General features: G+C 38.8%; 1 protein-coding gene across 2 annotated transcripts in view; it reads left to right on the forward strand.

Annotated features, from left to right (window-relative positions):
• KIAA1328 (KIAA1328 ortholog) overlaps positions 1-17,429 on the forward strand; it is a 174,792-nt gene that overhangs the window by 138,585 nt on the left and 18,778 nt on the right. For both annotated transcript variants that reach the window (XM_032095326.1, XM_032095327.1), the window contains one exon: positions 3,577-3,685. In XM_032095326.1, coding sequence (XP_031951217.1) covers positions 3,577-3,685 — 109 coding nt within the window. The remainder of the gene's footprint in view (positions 1-3,576; positions 3,686-17,429) is intronic.

A 17,429-nucleotide genomic window follows, 5' to 3' on the forward strand; every position in this document is an offset into this window, starting at 1 on the left:
AGATAGTGTTTGTTTTTCAGTAGTTTTTCTAATGTAGCTTCTTAGGAATTCAGGATCTTGAACTTCTTCCCTTGAGGGAAGACTCTTCCCTACAATTGAATAGAGCAATTAGTTAATATTAGTGAAGTGCTTTGAAGATGTGAAGTACTATATAAATGCTAAGTCTTATGAATATTACTTTTATTCAAGTCATAAAGATTTCTTTTATGATTATCAACCTAGATTTCCCATTGCTTACTTTCATTCCATTGCTGCTTGAACCAGCCTCAACCATATTTCTTCATTCTTAGTGTTTACACTTTTAAAATAGAGACTGCTGTATTTCCCTATTTCATAGTGTTTTAGTTGTCTGTTTTTCAAGCAGAAATATATGGCTGTTTGAGTTTTCTCAAATGAATCTTTATCTATTTTAAATCATTCTTGTACCAAGTTAGCCAAATTGAAAATAGTATTCTTCACATTACCATTTTGGAGGCATTTATAATTGCTTTAGGGGTAGCTTGCCTTGCAAGCTCATGTCTAGGTTTTTTTTTTTGCGATTCTTTGCTGCTCCAGGTTCTTTCCATTGGTGTCAGGATTTAAATTACCACACTATGCAAGAGCTTTTTGTCTTTTCCAGGGGTAAATGTGTCTATTCTTTTTCCACGTTTCTTGCTTCTCTAGATCATCTGCAATGTCTCCAGTCTCATACTGTCTTCTAACACCTGCAATCTAATTAATTTGCTGTCATTTGTATCACCCCAGTTCTCTATGACTTTTCATAAATAATTACCAGTCACTTCATAAATTCATTAACTAATTCCCCTTAGCCCTGAAATATATATCCTTCAGACTAAAGACTTTGTATCTTTTTTTTTCCCCTGGTAGTTTCTTTTCATCAGCTTTATGTAGGCAGGTATTATACATCAACAGGGTCTTCATTATCCTCTACTTGCCAATTTTCCCTTCCTTGATTTTTTTCTCATAATATATTTTAAAATTAGTAGTAGGTTGGACATTTTGGGAAATATTATTGATTTAATCATCTTTATATATTTGCTTGTTCCTGAGTGTTTCTTTTCCCTCAAAAGACTTGCATGCTTTTTCCAAGATGTGTTTTTAAACTTTTTTTTTTTTTTTTAGATATACATTTATTTGGGGTTTCTTGATGCTCCTGCTTTATGTCTGTGCAGCCTAACAGCCTCAGTAAATTCCTGCTGAGTTCCTTTTCTTGTTTTCTGTTTCAAGCTCTGGTAATACTTTCAAACTTGGGTCTTTGAACAGTCCCCTTTGAGGCTGGGTTGGCCACTTCTGAGTCCATATATTGTCTTTCTTCACAGAAATACGTCTCATTTTCTGTGGATGTAGTATGTTGACGGTGTGCCAGTCCTTTCTTGAATTAGCAATTGAATATTTTCTCCCATCTTAACAAGGTTTTTATTACTTTGGTATTAGTTTCTTAAAATCCAGCTGCCTCATTCCACTGTCACATGAAGTGATTTCTAAATATCTCCTATTCGTTCATGAAGTCAGAACTCTAAGCAAGAAGCTTCCAGTCTTTATATGCATACCCACTCTTCTCATCATGGATTGGCACACTATCAAGTTACCAGGGACACACAATCAGCATATATCCCCATGATAGTTCCAAGACTTCCCTCACTGATAATTAACTCTTTCTTAGGCAAGATTTTTTCACTGCATGGTACTGAAGCACAGTTCATTCTAAAAGAGCGATAGCCCATTTTTTGTTAGCCTCCCTAAAATGCATCTTAAAATGTGTGAGTTTACTAAATTGTATATATTTGCATAACTCTTAGATCAATGCAGTGTTTTAAATAATTCCTTGGACATCTGTAAATTTTGCACTGAAGCTGGAATTACAGCTTTGTGTTGCTTCATGTTTCAGCATGGCTGAGAGATAATGCTGGTGTTCACAGAGCCGAGAAATATTTGGTCATCATAGGGTTACATAAAGAGATAAACACTGGTTTGACTTCAATTTTTGCTGATATTTAGTTTTCCCTATAATAACTCTTTAGTTAAGTGATGTTGGTTGCACACAACTAATTAGGGTAGCTTAAAAAAGCCCCAATCCACAGGCTGTTGTTGGTAGATCAGGTAGCTCCAAATTTTCCTATTGCCCTTTACCTCTTGTTTACCTGTATGCTATTTGTCTTACTAAATCTGATCAATGAAACTCAGTTCTCAGGTGAGCAAGTGAAAAATTGGCTGGACCAGCAGCCTTCAAGGGTTGTCTTCAGTCCAGCTGGCAGCCAGTTCATAATGGTTAGCTGCTTAACATCAACAGCCTGGGCACTTTCAGCAAGTTTGCAGGCTTGGGGAAGCAGTCAGTGTGCTGGAGAACAGGGCACAGTATTCAAGGGACCTTAACAGGCTGGGAAAATGGTTTGACAGAACCCTGTTTAGGTTCAGCAAAGGGAAATGCCAGATCCTTCAACTGGGTTGAACTGATCTCCTGTAGCAGGACAATCCTGAAAGCAGTTTTGCCAGAAAAGAACGGGATGTCCTGCTGAACAGCAATGAGTCAGTGATGTGCCTTTGTGATGGAGTAACAGAGCCTCTTCCTGGGCCATAATCGCACAATTGTGGTCATCAGAGTGCTGAAATGACACTTCCCCCCCCAGTCAGCTCTGTGAGACTGTGTCCATAAGCAGTGTGTCTAGTCTGGGACTCCACAGTGCATGGACAACAGTACAAACTGTAGGAACTCTGGCAGAGGCAGCCAGGACAACCATGGGGCTGAAGCCTAGGAACTGGGAGAGGCTAAGAAAGCTGAGTTCATTCAGCTGTAAGAAGAGATGATTCATCATGGATCTTCCTTCTTGCTTCAGCTGCCTTAGAAGAGGGTGTAGGGAAGAGGGAATGAGGCTTCTTGGAAGTCATCATCAGCTGCTCAAGAGACAACAGGGAAAAGACACAACTCAGAAAATTCTGATTAGCTATACAGAAAACATTTTTCACTATGAGGGTGGTCAAACAGTGAGACCAGAGGAGTTGCCCAGAGAGGTTTTATCAGTGGAGACATTCAGCACCTGATGTGACAAGTAGCCTGAAAGCCGTTGATGCCGTTTGAATGGAGGATTGAACTACATGACCTCCAAACTTCACCTGTAAACCTAGATTATTTTGTAATTCAAGAGCTATTTGGAGGTGGGAAGAAGGAATGGACTCTTAGTTCTATTTTATTTAAACGAAAATACTGTTATAGTGATATTTACACTTGGAGAATGAATGTCTTATAGCACGTCATGAGAACTGCATCTGTGAAACGAGCTGAATCCTGTGGGCCACTTAAGAAATTATAACAGTGCAACTCTGTCAAACTCTGGGCAGTAAGATGGAGGCTGTAGAGTGTGTCTTATTCTACAGATTTGATTCTGCATGGTCCTGAAATGGATGCTGTCCATAGTACTGTTGACTGATGAGCTCTTTGTAATTTCTCTATGTATATTTGTCACTCAAAAACTGTTTCAGTTTTTCATCCCAATGTTCTGTAATAATGCAGAACTGAGAAACATCTATTCCAAAATCGCTAGCTCCTGATGCCTGGCTTGTCTTCACTTCATTCCACAGGGACAACTTCAGGACCTAGGAAAGATGCAGCCATATCTCCTGGGTTGATGGGCAGCAGCAAAGCGCTTGCAACCACAGCCATATCACCGATTCAGCATGACCCTTCACGGTAAGCTGCTGGGTAATCTCTGGTTTAAGATTCTGCAAACACAACCATCAAATTCTCCTAGACGCAGAGAAGTGACTGAATTTCTGTGATGTTTCATATTAGCACAAGCCGAATAATATAAACTAAAACCTACCATATCCTTTTGACATTTATAGTAAGCCTTAAGTTGCATGTTAGAATAAGAAAAGCAAGAATATGCCAAGTTCTAACATATTAATTTTACTTAGATTTTGAGCAGAAAGTATTTTATGTTGCAAGTCCTGACACATTATTTACACCTTTGTACATAATTTGAATTGACAGTGTTAACCCCATTAGGTTTTACATCCACTTGAAGATTTTAATCCTTCTGCATTTGCCTGCCTCCTCCCCCCCCCCATTTTTATCAAATGGCATTTCTTTTAAAATGTTTTGTGTGAGAGTTATTTTATGTTTAATGACAAGCAACAAAATCACATTAAGTCAGCAATTCCTGATTATACTATATATCTGCACTAAATGCACTGGAAAAGCAGCATTATCACTTCTGTTCCAATGAAAAAACTAAAAGCAGCATTGTTGTTATACTTACGAGTCTGAAAACAACTTGCCTTCTTTAGGCAGGATTACATTTCTAGTGGTAAATGCCTAGAAGTACAGTGTACAATCCATGCTTTTCTTTATCATATCCCACATTTTCTCATAATAAAATCTTTAGTTAAGCAACAAAATACAAGCAGATTGAAATATGAACTTGGAGTGTTTTATACCGCTAGTTAGATAACAGTGCAGTGGCATAACAGGAATGTGCAGTCGTTCATGAGAAGAGTTAAATGTTTCTTGGAGGATGAGAGGGCTAGAGTCAGATTTAATCTTCTCTTGGCCCAGTGGACTTGGAAAATGTATGCTTGATATCCCTGTATTCTTGGCAGCAGCTGGCAGTTTATTTCTATCTTCTGAGAGAACTTGCGATATATAATAGGTGAGAAACTGCTATCAATATTGACAAATTTGTACTTACTTGCTATGGAAACACTTTTTTTTTCTCTTCTGATGGAAAGGATGATAATTCTTGGAGGATTTAAGAACTGACTTAGATTGGGCTGTTTCCCACAAGTAGCTGTATGTTTAAACTAACAGAAACCACAAGATTGCCTAAGCATTTCTCTTAGAAGCAATGGTTACCTTTGCAAGGCAGTCATAGCAGATAAAGTGTGTGTAGAGATACTGCCTGATAGTGTCTAATAGCGCTAAGTTGAGATTCCATTCAAACACTGAGGAGTAGATATAATTATGCACATCATATGATGACTGCTCAGAAAAAGAAATTTTATTCAAGAGGATTGATGGTCTATTCTTTTCCACAGAGGGGAGTAAAATATTTGTTGAAATATGCTGTTAGAAATCATATCAGGTAAAGCGATCAGTAAAAAGAGTCTGATTAGCTGTCATCCTTAAAGTATTATTTTACCAGTTGATGAAAAATCCTGTATTTCTAGGCACTTTCTCCCATGCTTCTTCCCTTTCTTTCTCACCATTGGTGCTGTAGGTATAATTCACTAGGTTAAACAGCCATGTTGTGCTTTCCCTTACTCCTGGCCTTCTGTAATTGAAAATGGTAAATGGACAAGTATTTCTGGGGAGACCTAAAGCTGATTCTATCCTTCATCAAAAAACCTGCTTGGGCAGCAGGTCAGTCTCAATTTATCACTGAATGGTTATAAGCTTAGACTGCAGGTTTAACTAACTAAATTAATCAATATTGAGAATTATTGCTGCTTTTGTGCCACTAAAGTAAGGGTTTGTCAGCATGTTCATTATGATCTGTGATTTGGGGGGGTTAACAGCTTAACCATAACAGTTGGCACAGATCTGAAACTTGCAACACAAAGCCCTAGCCTAAGAGCAAATTTATTTATTCAGCAGTACGTGTAAACCTAATTACTTTTGACTATTTAAATTTATAGGACTAGATTCAACTCGTGTTTGTGCCAGCTTTAACTAGCACAAACCCTGGCACCCGGCAGCAGCAGCAGTGGAAAGCCTGCCAGAGAGAAGGTGTTGGAAAGCGACAGAAGCTCCCTGGCAGCGAGAGGCATCAGGGTGCTAGCACAGCTTCTGGGAAGGGCTGGCTGGGTAAGCAGGCATGGCAGGTAGAAGATGTGTTGGCGTGATAGCCTGCCTTGGCAGGGCTCAACTGGAGGCTTCAGTGTGTTACAGATACCTCCTGCTTGAGAAAGAATTGCTGCAGTCCTGCTTTCTTCTCTGTCTTGGAATGAATCATGTCATGAACAAGAAATAAGTGTCCCTAGAAAGTAGATGTAAACCTTGAGAGCCTTAGTGCTAGAGCTGTAAAAGGACCAGACTTGCAAAACTAGTGTGCACAAGGTGATTTCAGTTATATCTCTGAAAGAAAAAGAAAACCCCAGCGTTTCCTTGTCTGGCCTCTGGAGATGGGCTAATAGTGTGAATTTGTTTGCCTGTCAGGCTTCTGTGCATGCCTGTCGCTGCCTTCCATAACACAGCCAAACACTGCAAGTTTGGTTATCCAGTGTTCTTAAGCCAAGTGTCTACACCTGCATGAGGCCCTTGAAATTACGTTCACAGCAGGTCTGGAAAACTTCTCTACTCCATGTACTTATTTATCTAAACCAAAGCCACTATATTTGGGAAAAAATATCACAGGCATGATTTGGGCCGGGCAAATTTGGAAGAGTAGGTTTGTTCCTGAAGGATGGTTACTCTGATTGTGTTAAATGTTACCTTTTTGGTGATCAGGTACATTTTTTCACAACTGGTGTTTGCCTAGAAGAGAGAGTCTGTGTTTCTGGTGAACTGAAGGGGAGCTGGACAGGGGAAGTAGTGGCATATTTATGCTTTCATTTAGTAGTGAAGAAGTTTTTTACATAAACTACATCTTAACTATAATCAGGTACTGATTTCAGCAAAACAAATGTTGTGTTGCATACAGAAGTGAAACTGCTCTCAATTAAAGTGTTCAGCTATTTTTGGGGGAAAAAAGGAATCTATAAATTGTACATTCTGAAATACCATTTAATTTGATTACAGCCCTGTTGCAATTGTTAGGCTCTCCCCACGTAGTGTTGAGTTTGGCACAGTAAGTCCTATAACACTGCAGAAATTGAGCATTTAAAAAGACACAGGTAAAGTTTGTTCTGCTCACCATGGAAACAGATATCTCTCCTGTAGCATTTTTCACTTTGGACAAAGTGAATTTAAGAACAGTTAGGTGAATTAAGGGACTGTGTGATAGTCTGGGATTTCAGCACTTAGTCTGTGGTTTTTTGGTTGCAGTTTCAAATCAAAGCTTTCATACTTGCTGAATGCATTGTCTTGGAGCAAAGTTTCTTGTAGCCATTAAAAGAAGTGATTTAGAAGTTCTTGCAATATGAATGCTGTATTTGAGCTGTATTATTATCTGTTAGACTACAGTGGCCTGTTGGAGTTCTTATAAACAGATTGTATTGTGTAAATTTGTGTTTAGGGACATTTTAAAAACAAAACTATTTACCCGGTTGCCCAGCATATCTCAGGTGAATGTATATTCAGGGACTTTTAAGCAAATTAATATCTGATGTAAAATATAATGTGCAGAACTATATACTTAATAATGCACACTGGAATAGTCTAGCATAAATCTGTTGTGCTGATTGTTAGGAAATAGGACAGTGATGAGATTCAAGCTTTTGTCTTACTTATGTGGTGGTTGATTTTCACATCTTTGCGGTTGGGGTGCTTAAATATGGATATCAACTTAAGATGGTCTCTGAAGTTCCTTATACTTCAGAGTCTAAGCAAGCACTGCCAAAGAAATAGAACTGCTTTTTTGCACTTAGAATCAGACACCACTCAGGTTTCAGAAGGAGCAGAAAACTTTCATTCTAGATTTAACTATGGAACATTTAAAGAGATTAAAAGTGTGGTTGGAGTGGGGTGGTGAGTTAATTTCTGAATGTTGTAGGAGACACTAGTTTTGCCTGCTCCCCGAGAAAGCCAGCAGTGCAAAAAGTCCAATGTAATTTCATATGCAAGTGACAAAACCAGACGTTGGCAAATTAATCTCTCTTATTCAGAGTGTAGGTTGTTAATTGTTCTCTCTGCTGGCTGTCGATATAATGTGAAATTTTCATTCCCCATTCAAGATGGAAAAAGTTGTGGCTGAAAATGTTAACATTTGCATTTTTATTTGTTGATTTATTTAAAGGACAGCCTCTCTTACAGCAATCCATCACTCAGTGACACCCCAAATATGAATAATGTATTGTAGACTTGCGGTTACAATGTGTAATAAGTGCCAGAGACAGTAGAAGAATGTTAACTATGTTGCAAATGTAATATTTATCGACTCATACTTTATTGCTTTCGAGGTTCAATAATACTGACCATAGGACATTAATATCACTTATCTTGATTTTAGTTGGGCACCTCTGTATGTAGAAATAACCCATCTATCTCATACTTACAAAATAAATGTGAATTTTACAGCTCTTTGTAAGAAGTGCATTGTAGGTTTCTCGGCTTATGGCTCAGAGTTCTCCTTTTCTGCCTTCTCATTTACTCATATCTGACACTGATCCCCCTCCAGTTGCCTGACCCAGGTGGTGAACACCTCAGCACTCTTCTAGAGGCTTCATTTACTGGCTGCATTGTGATCTTGTGCCTCAGATAGGATTTGGACCAGGTCTCTTTTCCTATTAAAGACCAGTATGCAAAGAGTTTTCTATTGCTTCTGGCTGCAAAGGCAACAGCTGAGAGGCTAAAACAGAAATACCTTCTCTTTTGGAAGGACCCACACAGCAAATCTAAATCATCTCTTTGAGGATTACAGATATCAGAAACAGAAGTGTTTAGTAAGTTCAACATTTGTTATAGACATGGAACTTATGTACAGAGAAATTTTTACTTAGTGAATAGCAATAAGTTAGAGCAATTTGGCAAGATTGGGATTTAAAATTCAGTGGGTTTGAGAACCAAAATTTTATTGATAACCTGCTTAGGGAAAGAATTTGCAATAAGGTTTTGCCACAGTTGCAAATCCTTCAGTGGTGATTCTTCTTGTCTTTAGTAGTTTCTTGAGAGCTCTGCTTTAGAAACTGATACAACCTGGGCAAATGCTCCCTCCTTATCTGCTCTGCTTGGTTACAGCCACTGAAAGCTTTGAAGTCTCGGGGGGAAAATGCAGATGTGAACCCAGGGCTGGGATCTAAACCAAATTTAACAACGGGAGATTTCAAGCTTGTGTTGAAATCAGATTTCACCTCTGAAGCCTGGCTCTTGGGAAACTTGGAATTGGGTTCGGCCATGAAAATGATAAGCCTTGATTATATTTTGTGTTGTAGACATCAAGTAAATTTTGAAGTGACATTCTGTACTTACATCTGAGGTTATCAAATTTAACCCGTCATTGGCTTCTTTCTTTACTGTGTGTAACAGGAACACCTATTTGTGTCAAAGCAGCCTACCTAATAGCTACTTTGCAATAACAGTTTCTGTGTGTCCATTGCTGACAATGAAAATCATATTGGGAAATTCTGATTCACAGTGCAAAAGGATTAATGTTAATTACCAACTGTTGGCTGTAATTGTCACCCTCATTAAAATGCAGAATTATGTATTTCTTAGTTATAAATAACCCTTCTAATTGTACTTGATGTATGCCAGTTTAATCAAAAAGTACACTTGCAGACAAGCAGATATTTGCATTAATCTAGCACTGGATCTTTGAGTCTTTTTTGATCGTCTTTTATTCCAAACTTGACTCTAGCTGGGGGAGGTCTATTACAGCTACATATCCTTTACACTTTTTTTTTTTTCAGCTCCATGGATCTGACAGGATTTTGTATTAAAATGAGGGGAAATGTCTTCTGGGAATGCTCAGTGCAACAGAAAACGTGTCAGTTTTGAAGTAGTTGGCAAGGTTTCCATCATTCAGTGGTATGGCAATAACTTGATTGTAGTTTGAAAGTAATAATAAGCAATGGAAAATAGAGTACAAATCATGTTATGAAACTGACTTAACTCTTTGCATCATTTTCTTTGTTATTTTAATTGCTATTTTTTACAATTTTTCCCCATGTGCATTTGCAGTTTCTCAAATACCACGTTAAATCTTAAGAGAATGTTAGTTCATTGGATGTGATTCTTGTTTGCATTTGTAATCATAGCAATGAAAACAGCCTCAAAATATTTTCAGGTTCCTCTGTATTTCCTCTACTCCTTTGTCAAAAAAAATTATTTTACTGTCTCTTTTTCCTGTACTGATAGCTTGAAGTGTTCTGCCTTGTACTTTTAAAAGCTTTTTTAGAATTACTGTGATGGCAATTTCTACAGAGCTTGGCAAGGTAAGATCAGTCTTGATTCCTGTCTTCATGGTTCTCTAAGCGACTGTTCAGTTCCTAGTACTGTAGTAATTTCTCATCTTTCAGAGGCATTTCCTCTTGTTTTTTTTGAGGTTTGTTTTATTTTTGAGATGGGAGGAATTGATGAATAATATATGCAGGATAATTGCATCTTACTTTAAGAAGCCTATATCCCAAAAGATGTCTCTGCCATCCTTCCACCAATATGTGTTAGTAAATTCCCTTTTTCTTCTCTCCTTCACTTTCCTGGGCCTTTCAGGCTGTCAACTCCTTAGGGCAAGATCTTGCCACAGCATGTCTCAGTGCTTGGTTGATCCATGCAATAATGGTGTTTAACTGTGATGATGGTGTAGTTAGGGTGGAATTTGTCTTGCTTATCTTGAGACAACTGAGGTAGTTACCCTCAGTTCCTTTTATGATTTATTTTAGAACCAGCTAAATATCCTTTTGGTGATACCTGTTATCCCGTGAGCTGCAAAATAAGCCTGGAGTAACGTGCACTGACACCTTACTCCTCTTGTAGCTGGATATGTTGAACTAAAAATAAGTTGTTTGTCATTCATATTTTCATTATGGATTGGAGGCAAATGCAGGGTTAACCTATGTGCTGCACGGTCACTGCCCTGATTATTCATATACTTTTAATGCGTGCACTATAAATCAAAGGGCTTAGGCATCAAAGATGCCCTCCACTCTGGGAGAGGGAGTCTATATGCCTGCTTGTGAACATGCAGCATCTGTTTCAGCAGCACATGAGCTTGTGATGTGGTAACATGTTCAATAAAAACTGTGGTGGTGGAAGTTTGGCTTCTTTGCAGAGTCCTGTTTTGAATGGTTGTGACCTGGTGACGCCCTGTGACTTGAACACCGGTGACTGTGGTACTGCAGTGATTTTAGGTCTGAGCAGGGCCTTGCACCAGTCCTGTCCCATCCCTACCAGTCAGAAGTGCCATGCACCAGGGGAGGGTCTCAGCAGGCAGACACAGCTCTGTCTTCTCAGTTACTTCATCAGTTATTTCCAGCTGATGAGTTGCCTGCTTCAAAAATAAGTTCCTGCCTCTCTGTCACTTAAGGACGGTAACCAGTGCTTTATAGTGTCTGAGTTGCCCCATTTCCAGTTTTTAATGTACTTTTTTAAGCCTTTGTGATATTGTAGTTTTCTGCCCCAATAAAGACATACAGTTTTTCTTTGAGCGACCATGAATAGCATGGTATCATCAGCAAAAGTCTCTTCCTTTTTTGTCCTTTCTCTAGTCAACTTGTGAATGCATTAAAGAGTTCAGGCTCTAACAAATTTCTGTGAGGCTCCACTGGTGACCTCTCTGGCCACTTTATAACAGGCCAGTTTTAATGTTTTCTCTTATTTTCCTGAGTTTTAACCAGTATCTACCCATTAATGGATTTTTCTCTTAGTTTATGTCAACATTTAAGTCTTTGGTAATAGATTTGCTGGAGGGCTTTTGGAACTCCAGATAGACTATATAAACTGTATTTTCCTTTTATTAGAGGCATAATAATCTTACGAATCTTGTAGAGGTCCCCAGTGAATGAGGACTTTATATTAAGTCTCTGCCAATATGTCAAGTTTATTGATTCTTTATTATAATTTCTATCAATCTGGTTGTTCGAAACATTAGACCTCTTTATTTGTAGATTTCTGCATCTTTCCAGATCACTTAAAAAAACCCAAACAAACCTGCATTTACCCAGAACTGAAGCAGTTTTAGGCACTTAGTTACATGCTAGAGTTAGTAGTTCAGCTGTTTCATACCTGAGCTCCTTCAGAAGTCTGTGTGAGTACCAGCTGATCCCAGCAATTCATTATTGTTAATTCATGCAGATTTGTTCTGTAATTTATTTGCAGGACATTTCAGCTTCAAACAGGTCTTTCACCGTGTCTTCTGTAGCTTCAGAAACTTCGTAAGTTCCCACATGGTGACTGTATGTTCATCTCATTGAGCTTTTCTGCTGTGGCTTTATCATCCTGTTCCTTTGTAACTTCATTTCCTCCTAGCTTTAACTTAAACTTTGTATATTTTATATACTTAAAACCAGGATTTGTTATTGGACCTGATGCTTTCAGCAGAATAACCTTTAGTCTTTGGCTGGAATTCTTTGTGGGGTTTGGTTTTGTGGGTTTGTGGTATTTTTTTTCTTTCCTTTAACTAGCAATTTGTTTGTTCTATTTTCTTTATTTAGACCTTACTAGATGACAGGTTTCACTTAAACTGCTAAGGTTCCTTTTCATCCATCTGAAGTCTTTCTCCATAGGTTGAATCTCCATTTTTGGAGCCCTAGTATGACTATTATTTTTAACAAGCTTTCTCATTTTTATATTGTTTCCACTTCTGAAGTGAAAGACTGCTCTAGCAAATTTTTGCTCAGTAATGGTTACTGTGTATTGGTTGTCACATCTGGGCAGTGCAATGGATGGCTCCCAGATGTGTGACAGCTTTTATGGAATGAACAGCACAACTAGGACTCTTCAGCTTGGAAAAGAGGTGGCTAAGTTTAGGATACTGTTAGAATTTAATAAAATCAAAAGACCTGCAGAAAATGAGTAGGGAACAATTCTTTATTGTCTTGTCTACTGGAAAAACTGGCGGGCATCAGGCAGAGTTGTGAGATGGCACATTCAGAGGATGTAAATGAAGACAGATACCAGCAGTGAGCTCATGTCCTAACCTTTTATCATTATTGTGTTTCTTAACTCCACGTATTTCAAAATTGTTATTGTCATTTTCTCTAATTTATACAGCTTCTTAAAGTCATCCTTAATATATGGATTATAATAATGATTTTTAAATAGCTGTCTGTTTTCAAATAAATATTGTCTCTTATCATCCTTGTGAAGATGTTTCTGATTGGGAAAAACCCATGGGCTTATGTCTCAATCATACAATGTTGCATATCTGTCATGAGTTCAATAGGACATAATAACAGAAGGTTTGGGCCCTGATTTTTCCTGGATAGGATAATGAAAGCGCCAAGGTATCATCCACATTTGTTCAGGGCAAGTAATGGTGATGTTTCAGTGTAAAGAATATTGAACCTGGAACTGCTGAACTGAATATGTTTTTTTTTTGTAAGCTTAACTTTGGGGAACCCTGAATCATGTAAGATGATGCCTTTAGCTTTCAGGTACAGAGTTGAAGGAAACAAAGGTGATGTTGTAGTCTCTGGTTACAGATCTTTGTTCAAGCTGAGTGCACCAGTTTTTACTGCAGGTGTGACTTTTTTCTTCATAGGCCACATTTCCTTTTCAAAACCATGTGCTACTGATCATTGTTAAGTTTGGCTTTGTGATGGGCTGTGACTAGAGCACTGAAGCTATCTCTTCAACGTTTAGATAATCGTTTAGGAAAACAGTATCTTGGTGGTTTTTTTCACCATTTATTTAATTGTAGATCCTGATAATCATTAAATTTCTCAATGCAACATGTTTTTATCTCCCCAGTAGTTTGGGGCCATGTACGTTAATTTTTATCTGTTTTGGGATGGTACTTTCCCTCTGAGGGGAAAAAAAAAAAAAAATTTCTTTTAGTCTGTGTGTGTTGGGAGGGAAATCATTTGGAAATATGATGGAGAACTAAACCTTTTACTGAAAATAATCTGTATTTGTTTCTACCCTGTACTAAGTTAGCTGTCTCTCTTTTAATGGTGGTGATTTATGTGTTGTTTTTCATGTTTGTTTCTTCCCACCTGTAAGTTTTGAAATATTTTGTTTTGTTCCATACAGGTGGAGAACATAGTGAAAATTACCTAGTTTAAGATGTCCCTGCTTATTACAGGGGATTAGACTAGATGACCCTTAAAAGTCCCTTCTGACCCAAACTGTTCTATTATTCTAAAGAAGAAAATTGTTGATACAGTTCTTTTTTTTTCTGCAAAAACCAATCAAAGACATTTTGGATTACTAATATATAATTTATGTATTTAACAGCTTTTAAAGTATATTCTCAAAGCCTCTAATGCCATTGTACTTTTAACTTTCGTTTTTGCTTCATCTGCGTTGAATCATCTTTTACTACTTAAAACAGAAATTGGGTTTATTGAAACATTTCAGTTCTGATTATTTTATAATAAAGATGAAGAAGTCTAACCTAATGAAATCACTGGAATGAAATGAGAAAAATTTTAAAAAAATTAATAAGCTGAAGACTTGAAGTTTTTATTAAGTCACATTTGGCTGTATGTTTCTCTGTGTGTACCGTCTTGGATCAGTAAGATGAGAAACATGTCTTGTAAGGAATGACCTTTGCACTGTTAGACTCACTTTCTCTGTTACATTTCCAGAAGGGTTACTGGAAATTCATTGCCAATAGTTCTTACATGTGTTAACTTCTGTGTTTGTGATCACAAAATAGTGGTTTGAGATGAGCAGGATTACTGAATTCCGATTCTTCCCCCACCATAGTTCAGACCTGTAAATATATTTTATAGAATACATGCATGTCTGTCAGTCTGTTGGGTCCCTGTGAAACATCCTAATGTACAAGCAACTTTATGATTTATGAGAGACTTTTCTATACTCTTAGAAATAAAATGTTTCCTGCTTCCTGCAGATTGTCTGGTGATTTCCTGTGGGACTGTGTTGCTGGATCCGCAGTACGAAGGTTGCTTGCTTTGCAGGTGTCTGATGTGGAACAGTCTTCTAAAGTGTCTGTGCCCCTGTGCCTGGCTCTGCCCAGAATTTTTCAAGCTCCTTTCTTGTTCTGATGACCTTGTCCTTGCTGAGGAGCCAGTGTTCTTCCAGCACTGCCTTTTCTTTTTACTGTAACAGGTGAAGCAATTCCTAGAAGGACTTTAACAGTGCTCCAGCTGCTGCTCATCCCAGCTTCTGCTTGACTCTGTTAATTGCTCTGTGCGTCCCTGTTCTTATCCATATGCTTGGAATTTTGAACCTGTATATCTACCTCGTTTGTAGGCAACAAACTGACCTCATAAGAGAGTTGTTCTCTCCCTCCCCCTTCCTTGCCAGTCTTTTTCTTATCTCCTAATGGCCTCTCAGCATCTAGATTTCTAGACATGAAAGAAAAGTGTGTTTTCTTAACTCAGCCTGCACTGACAGCCAGATTCGACTGTGATGAGCACCTTAAGGGATGTCTGGATCACTAGAATGTACAGGTCTATTGTAATTAGCTATACAATTTTCTTGCTTTTGCTTCTTCTGTTTTGTTATGAACTTTTTAGCAGCAGACCCTTTCTACCAGTGCACAAACCGTAACATCACATGACATTGACTTTACTCAAACCAGAAGATTTTTGTGCCAAGGTTGTAACATTGTATCATTACTTCATTGTATCTGTGTGAAAATTTTAATTTCACGCCCTGCGGACTTCACTGTCTCTGTGCACTCTGATCGTGTTGTTGCATAGAAGGGTAAGTCCCTGGGTCACATTCATTTTGTAGTGTATTTTTTTGAGTTTGGTTTTTTTTTTTTAAAGTTCTGTTTCCTTTGAGAGATCTTGCTGTAAAGTTAGCTCAGGACTTCTGCCAGGAAAATATTTGCAAGCTTCAAGGGCAGATACGCAAACTATTTTTTGTTAAGTTTTTTACAGTATGCCTATTACCATCTTATTAAAAAAGAAAAAAAATGGGTATGGTGTTTGGGCTACTCTATGATCAACTTCCATGTGAATAGTTGCAAGTGATTTGGTGGAGCATGTGGGAAAGGGAGGGAAAACCCTTATTTAAATATATCTTCAGGTTTCCCATAACCCTGGTTTACATGAGTTGCAAACTTTTCTGGGCAGAACTCCTTGGTTAATGTTTGGATTGGTTTCTGGAGATTCCTGGTTTGCAGGCATTGGTGTTTTAAGCTTCCCTGTCTGTATCATGCCTGCACTGCATGGGGGGTAGGTCAGTGTCCAGCCCTTGGTAGTCAGTCTTTGCCCTTTTGGTCTGTGTTGATGAACAACCTCTCTGGGCAGTCTGTGCCAATGTTCAACCACCTACATAGCAAGAAAACCTTTTTACTTCCGTTTGACTGGAATTTCTTGTATTTCAATTTGTGCCCGTTACCTCTTGTCCTTTCACTGGTCACTCCAGAGAAGAGCCTGGCTCCATCTTCTTTCCTCCCAATATCAAGTATTTATACCCATTGGTGAGATCACCTTTGAGCTGCATTTGCTCCAGGTTGAACAGTCCCAACTTTCTCACATTTTACTTTTGTGTCAGATACATCAAAGCCTTAATCATCTTCATTGGGTCCATGTCTCTTATACATGTACAGGATACAGCAGTCCAGCTGTGTCCCACCAGTGCTGAGTTGAGAAGGAGGGTCAACTCCCTCAACCTTCCAGCAGTTCTGGCCTTTGCTGGCTTCTGTTCAGGGATTTTGTGTACCAGGACAGCAAGTATCCTGGTCCCTCTCTGCAAAGCTGCCTTCCAGCCCGTCAAACCTGACATGTGCTGGTGCCTGGAGTTATTCCTCCCCAACTACAGGACCAGGCATTTCCTGCTGTTGCATGTTGTGAGATGCTTGTGAACCCATTTCTCCTGCCTGTTGAGGTCCCTCTCTATACACTTTCTGGCTTCTCTCAGCCTAGAGTATATTCTGAAGAGTATGGGAATGAGAGACTTAGCATCAGTTTCTTGAGTTGTTAAGTGCCCTGCCTTATTTTGTAGTGTATTAATGACCTTATGTAGTTTCTAATGGAATCATGGACTGTTCACAGGTGTGTGGTTATCGAAAAGTAATCCTGCAGCAGCCGAGATCAACTTTGCTAGTTACTGCTGGGAATGAGCAAAGTAAAATTTCACTTCCCTGCCCATCTGTTCAGCAGCTGAAAGTAGGTAATTTATCTCGGTGGGACACCTACCACCTGTGTAAAGTTTTTGAAAGAGGTTGTTAGCTTGTGATGACTATAGCCAAGGGGCACTAGGCCTAAGTGCCTTGTGCTCTGTGCCTCACAGCTGTTTTTTCCTGTAGGGTGCCTTACAACCCGGTACTTGCACAGTGTCAGACCTGCTCGGTGGCTGTGTTCCTGTGAAGCTTACAGTGGCTGTGCCTGCTCTGCCACACGACCTGCTCCGGTGCCGGCGGCATGCGGCTCCTTGCCAGCAGTGCCCCCTCTTTGACATGCTAAACCAGGCACCACCAACACGCCGTATTTTTTACAGCTACTGTTTTATCTCAGTGGCTCCTCTTGAATTATGTATCCTCATCTTTGATGTATGAAATCTCAGCTGATTTAAATATTACCCCAGAGAGTTCAGCACACCTGGAAATGAACAGAGTGACAGATAGTCCGGTCTTTCCACACTGGAGCACCGAGTGGGAAGTTTTACAGCAGTTGAGTACTGGAATACAATTTTTATGAGAGCGTTGTTTTTTCACATATGGTCTGCACCCAAGCAGTCAGTGCGTTGGGATGCCAAG

The sequence above is a fragment of the Corvus moneduloides genome, chromosome Z, assembly GCF_009650955.1.
Source record: "Corvus moneduloides isolate bCorMon1 chromosome Z, bCorMon1.pri, whole genome shotgun sequence".
NCBI lineage: Eukaryota > Metazoa > Chordata > Aves > Passeriformes > Corvidae > Corvus > Corvus moneduloides.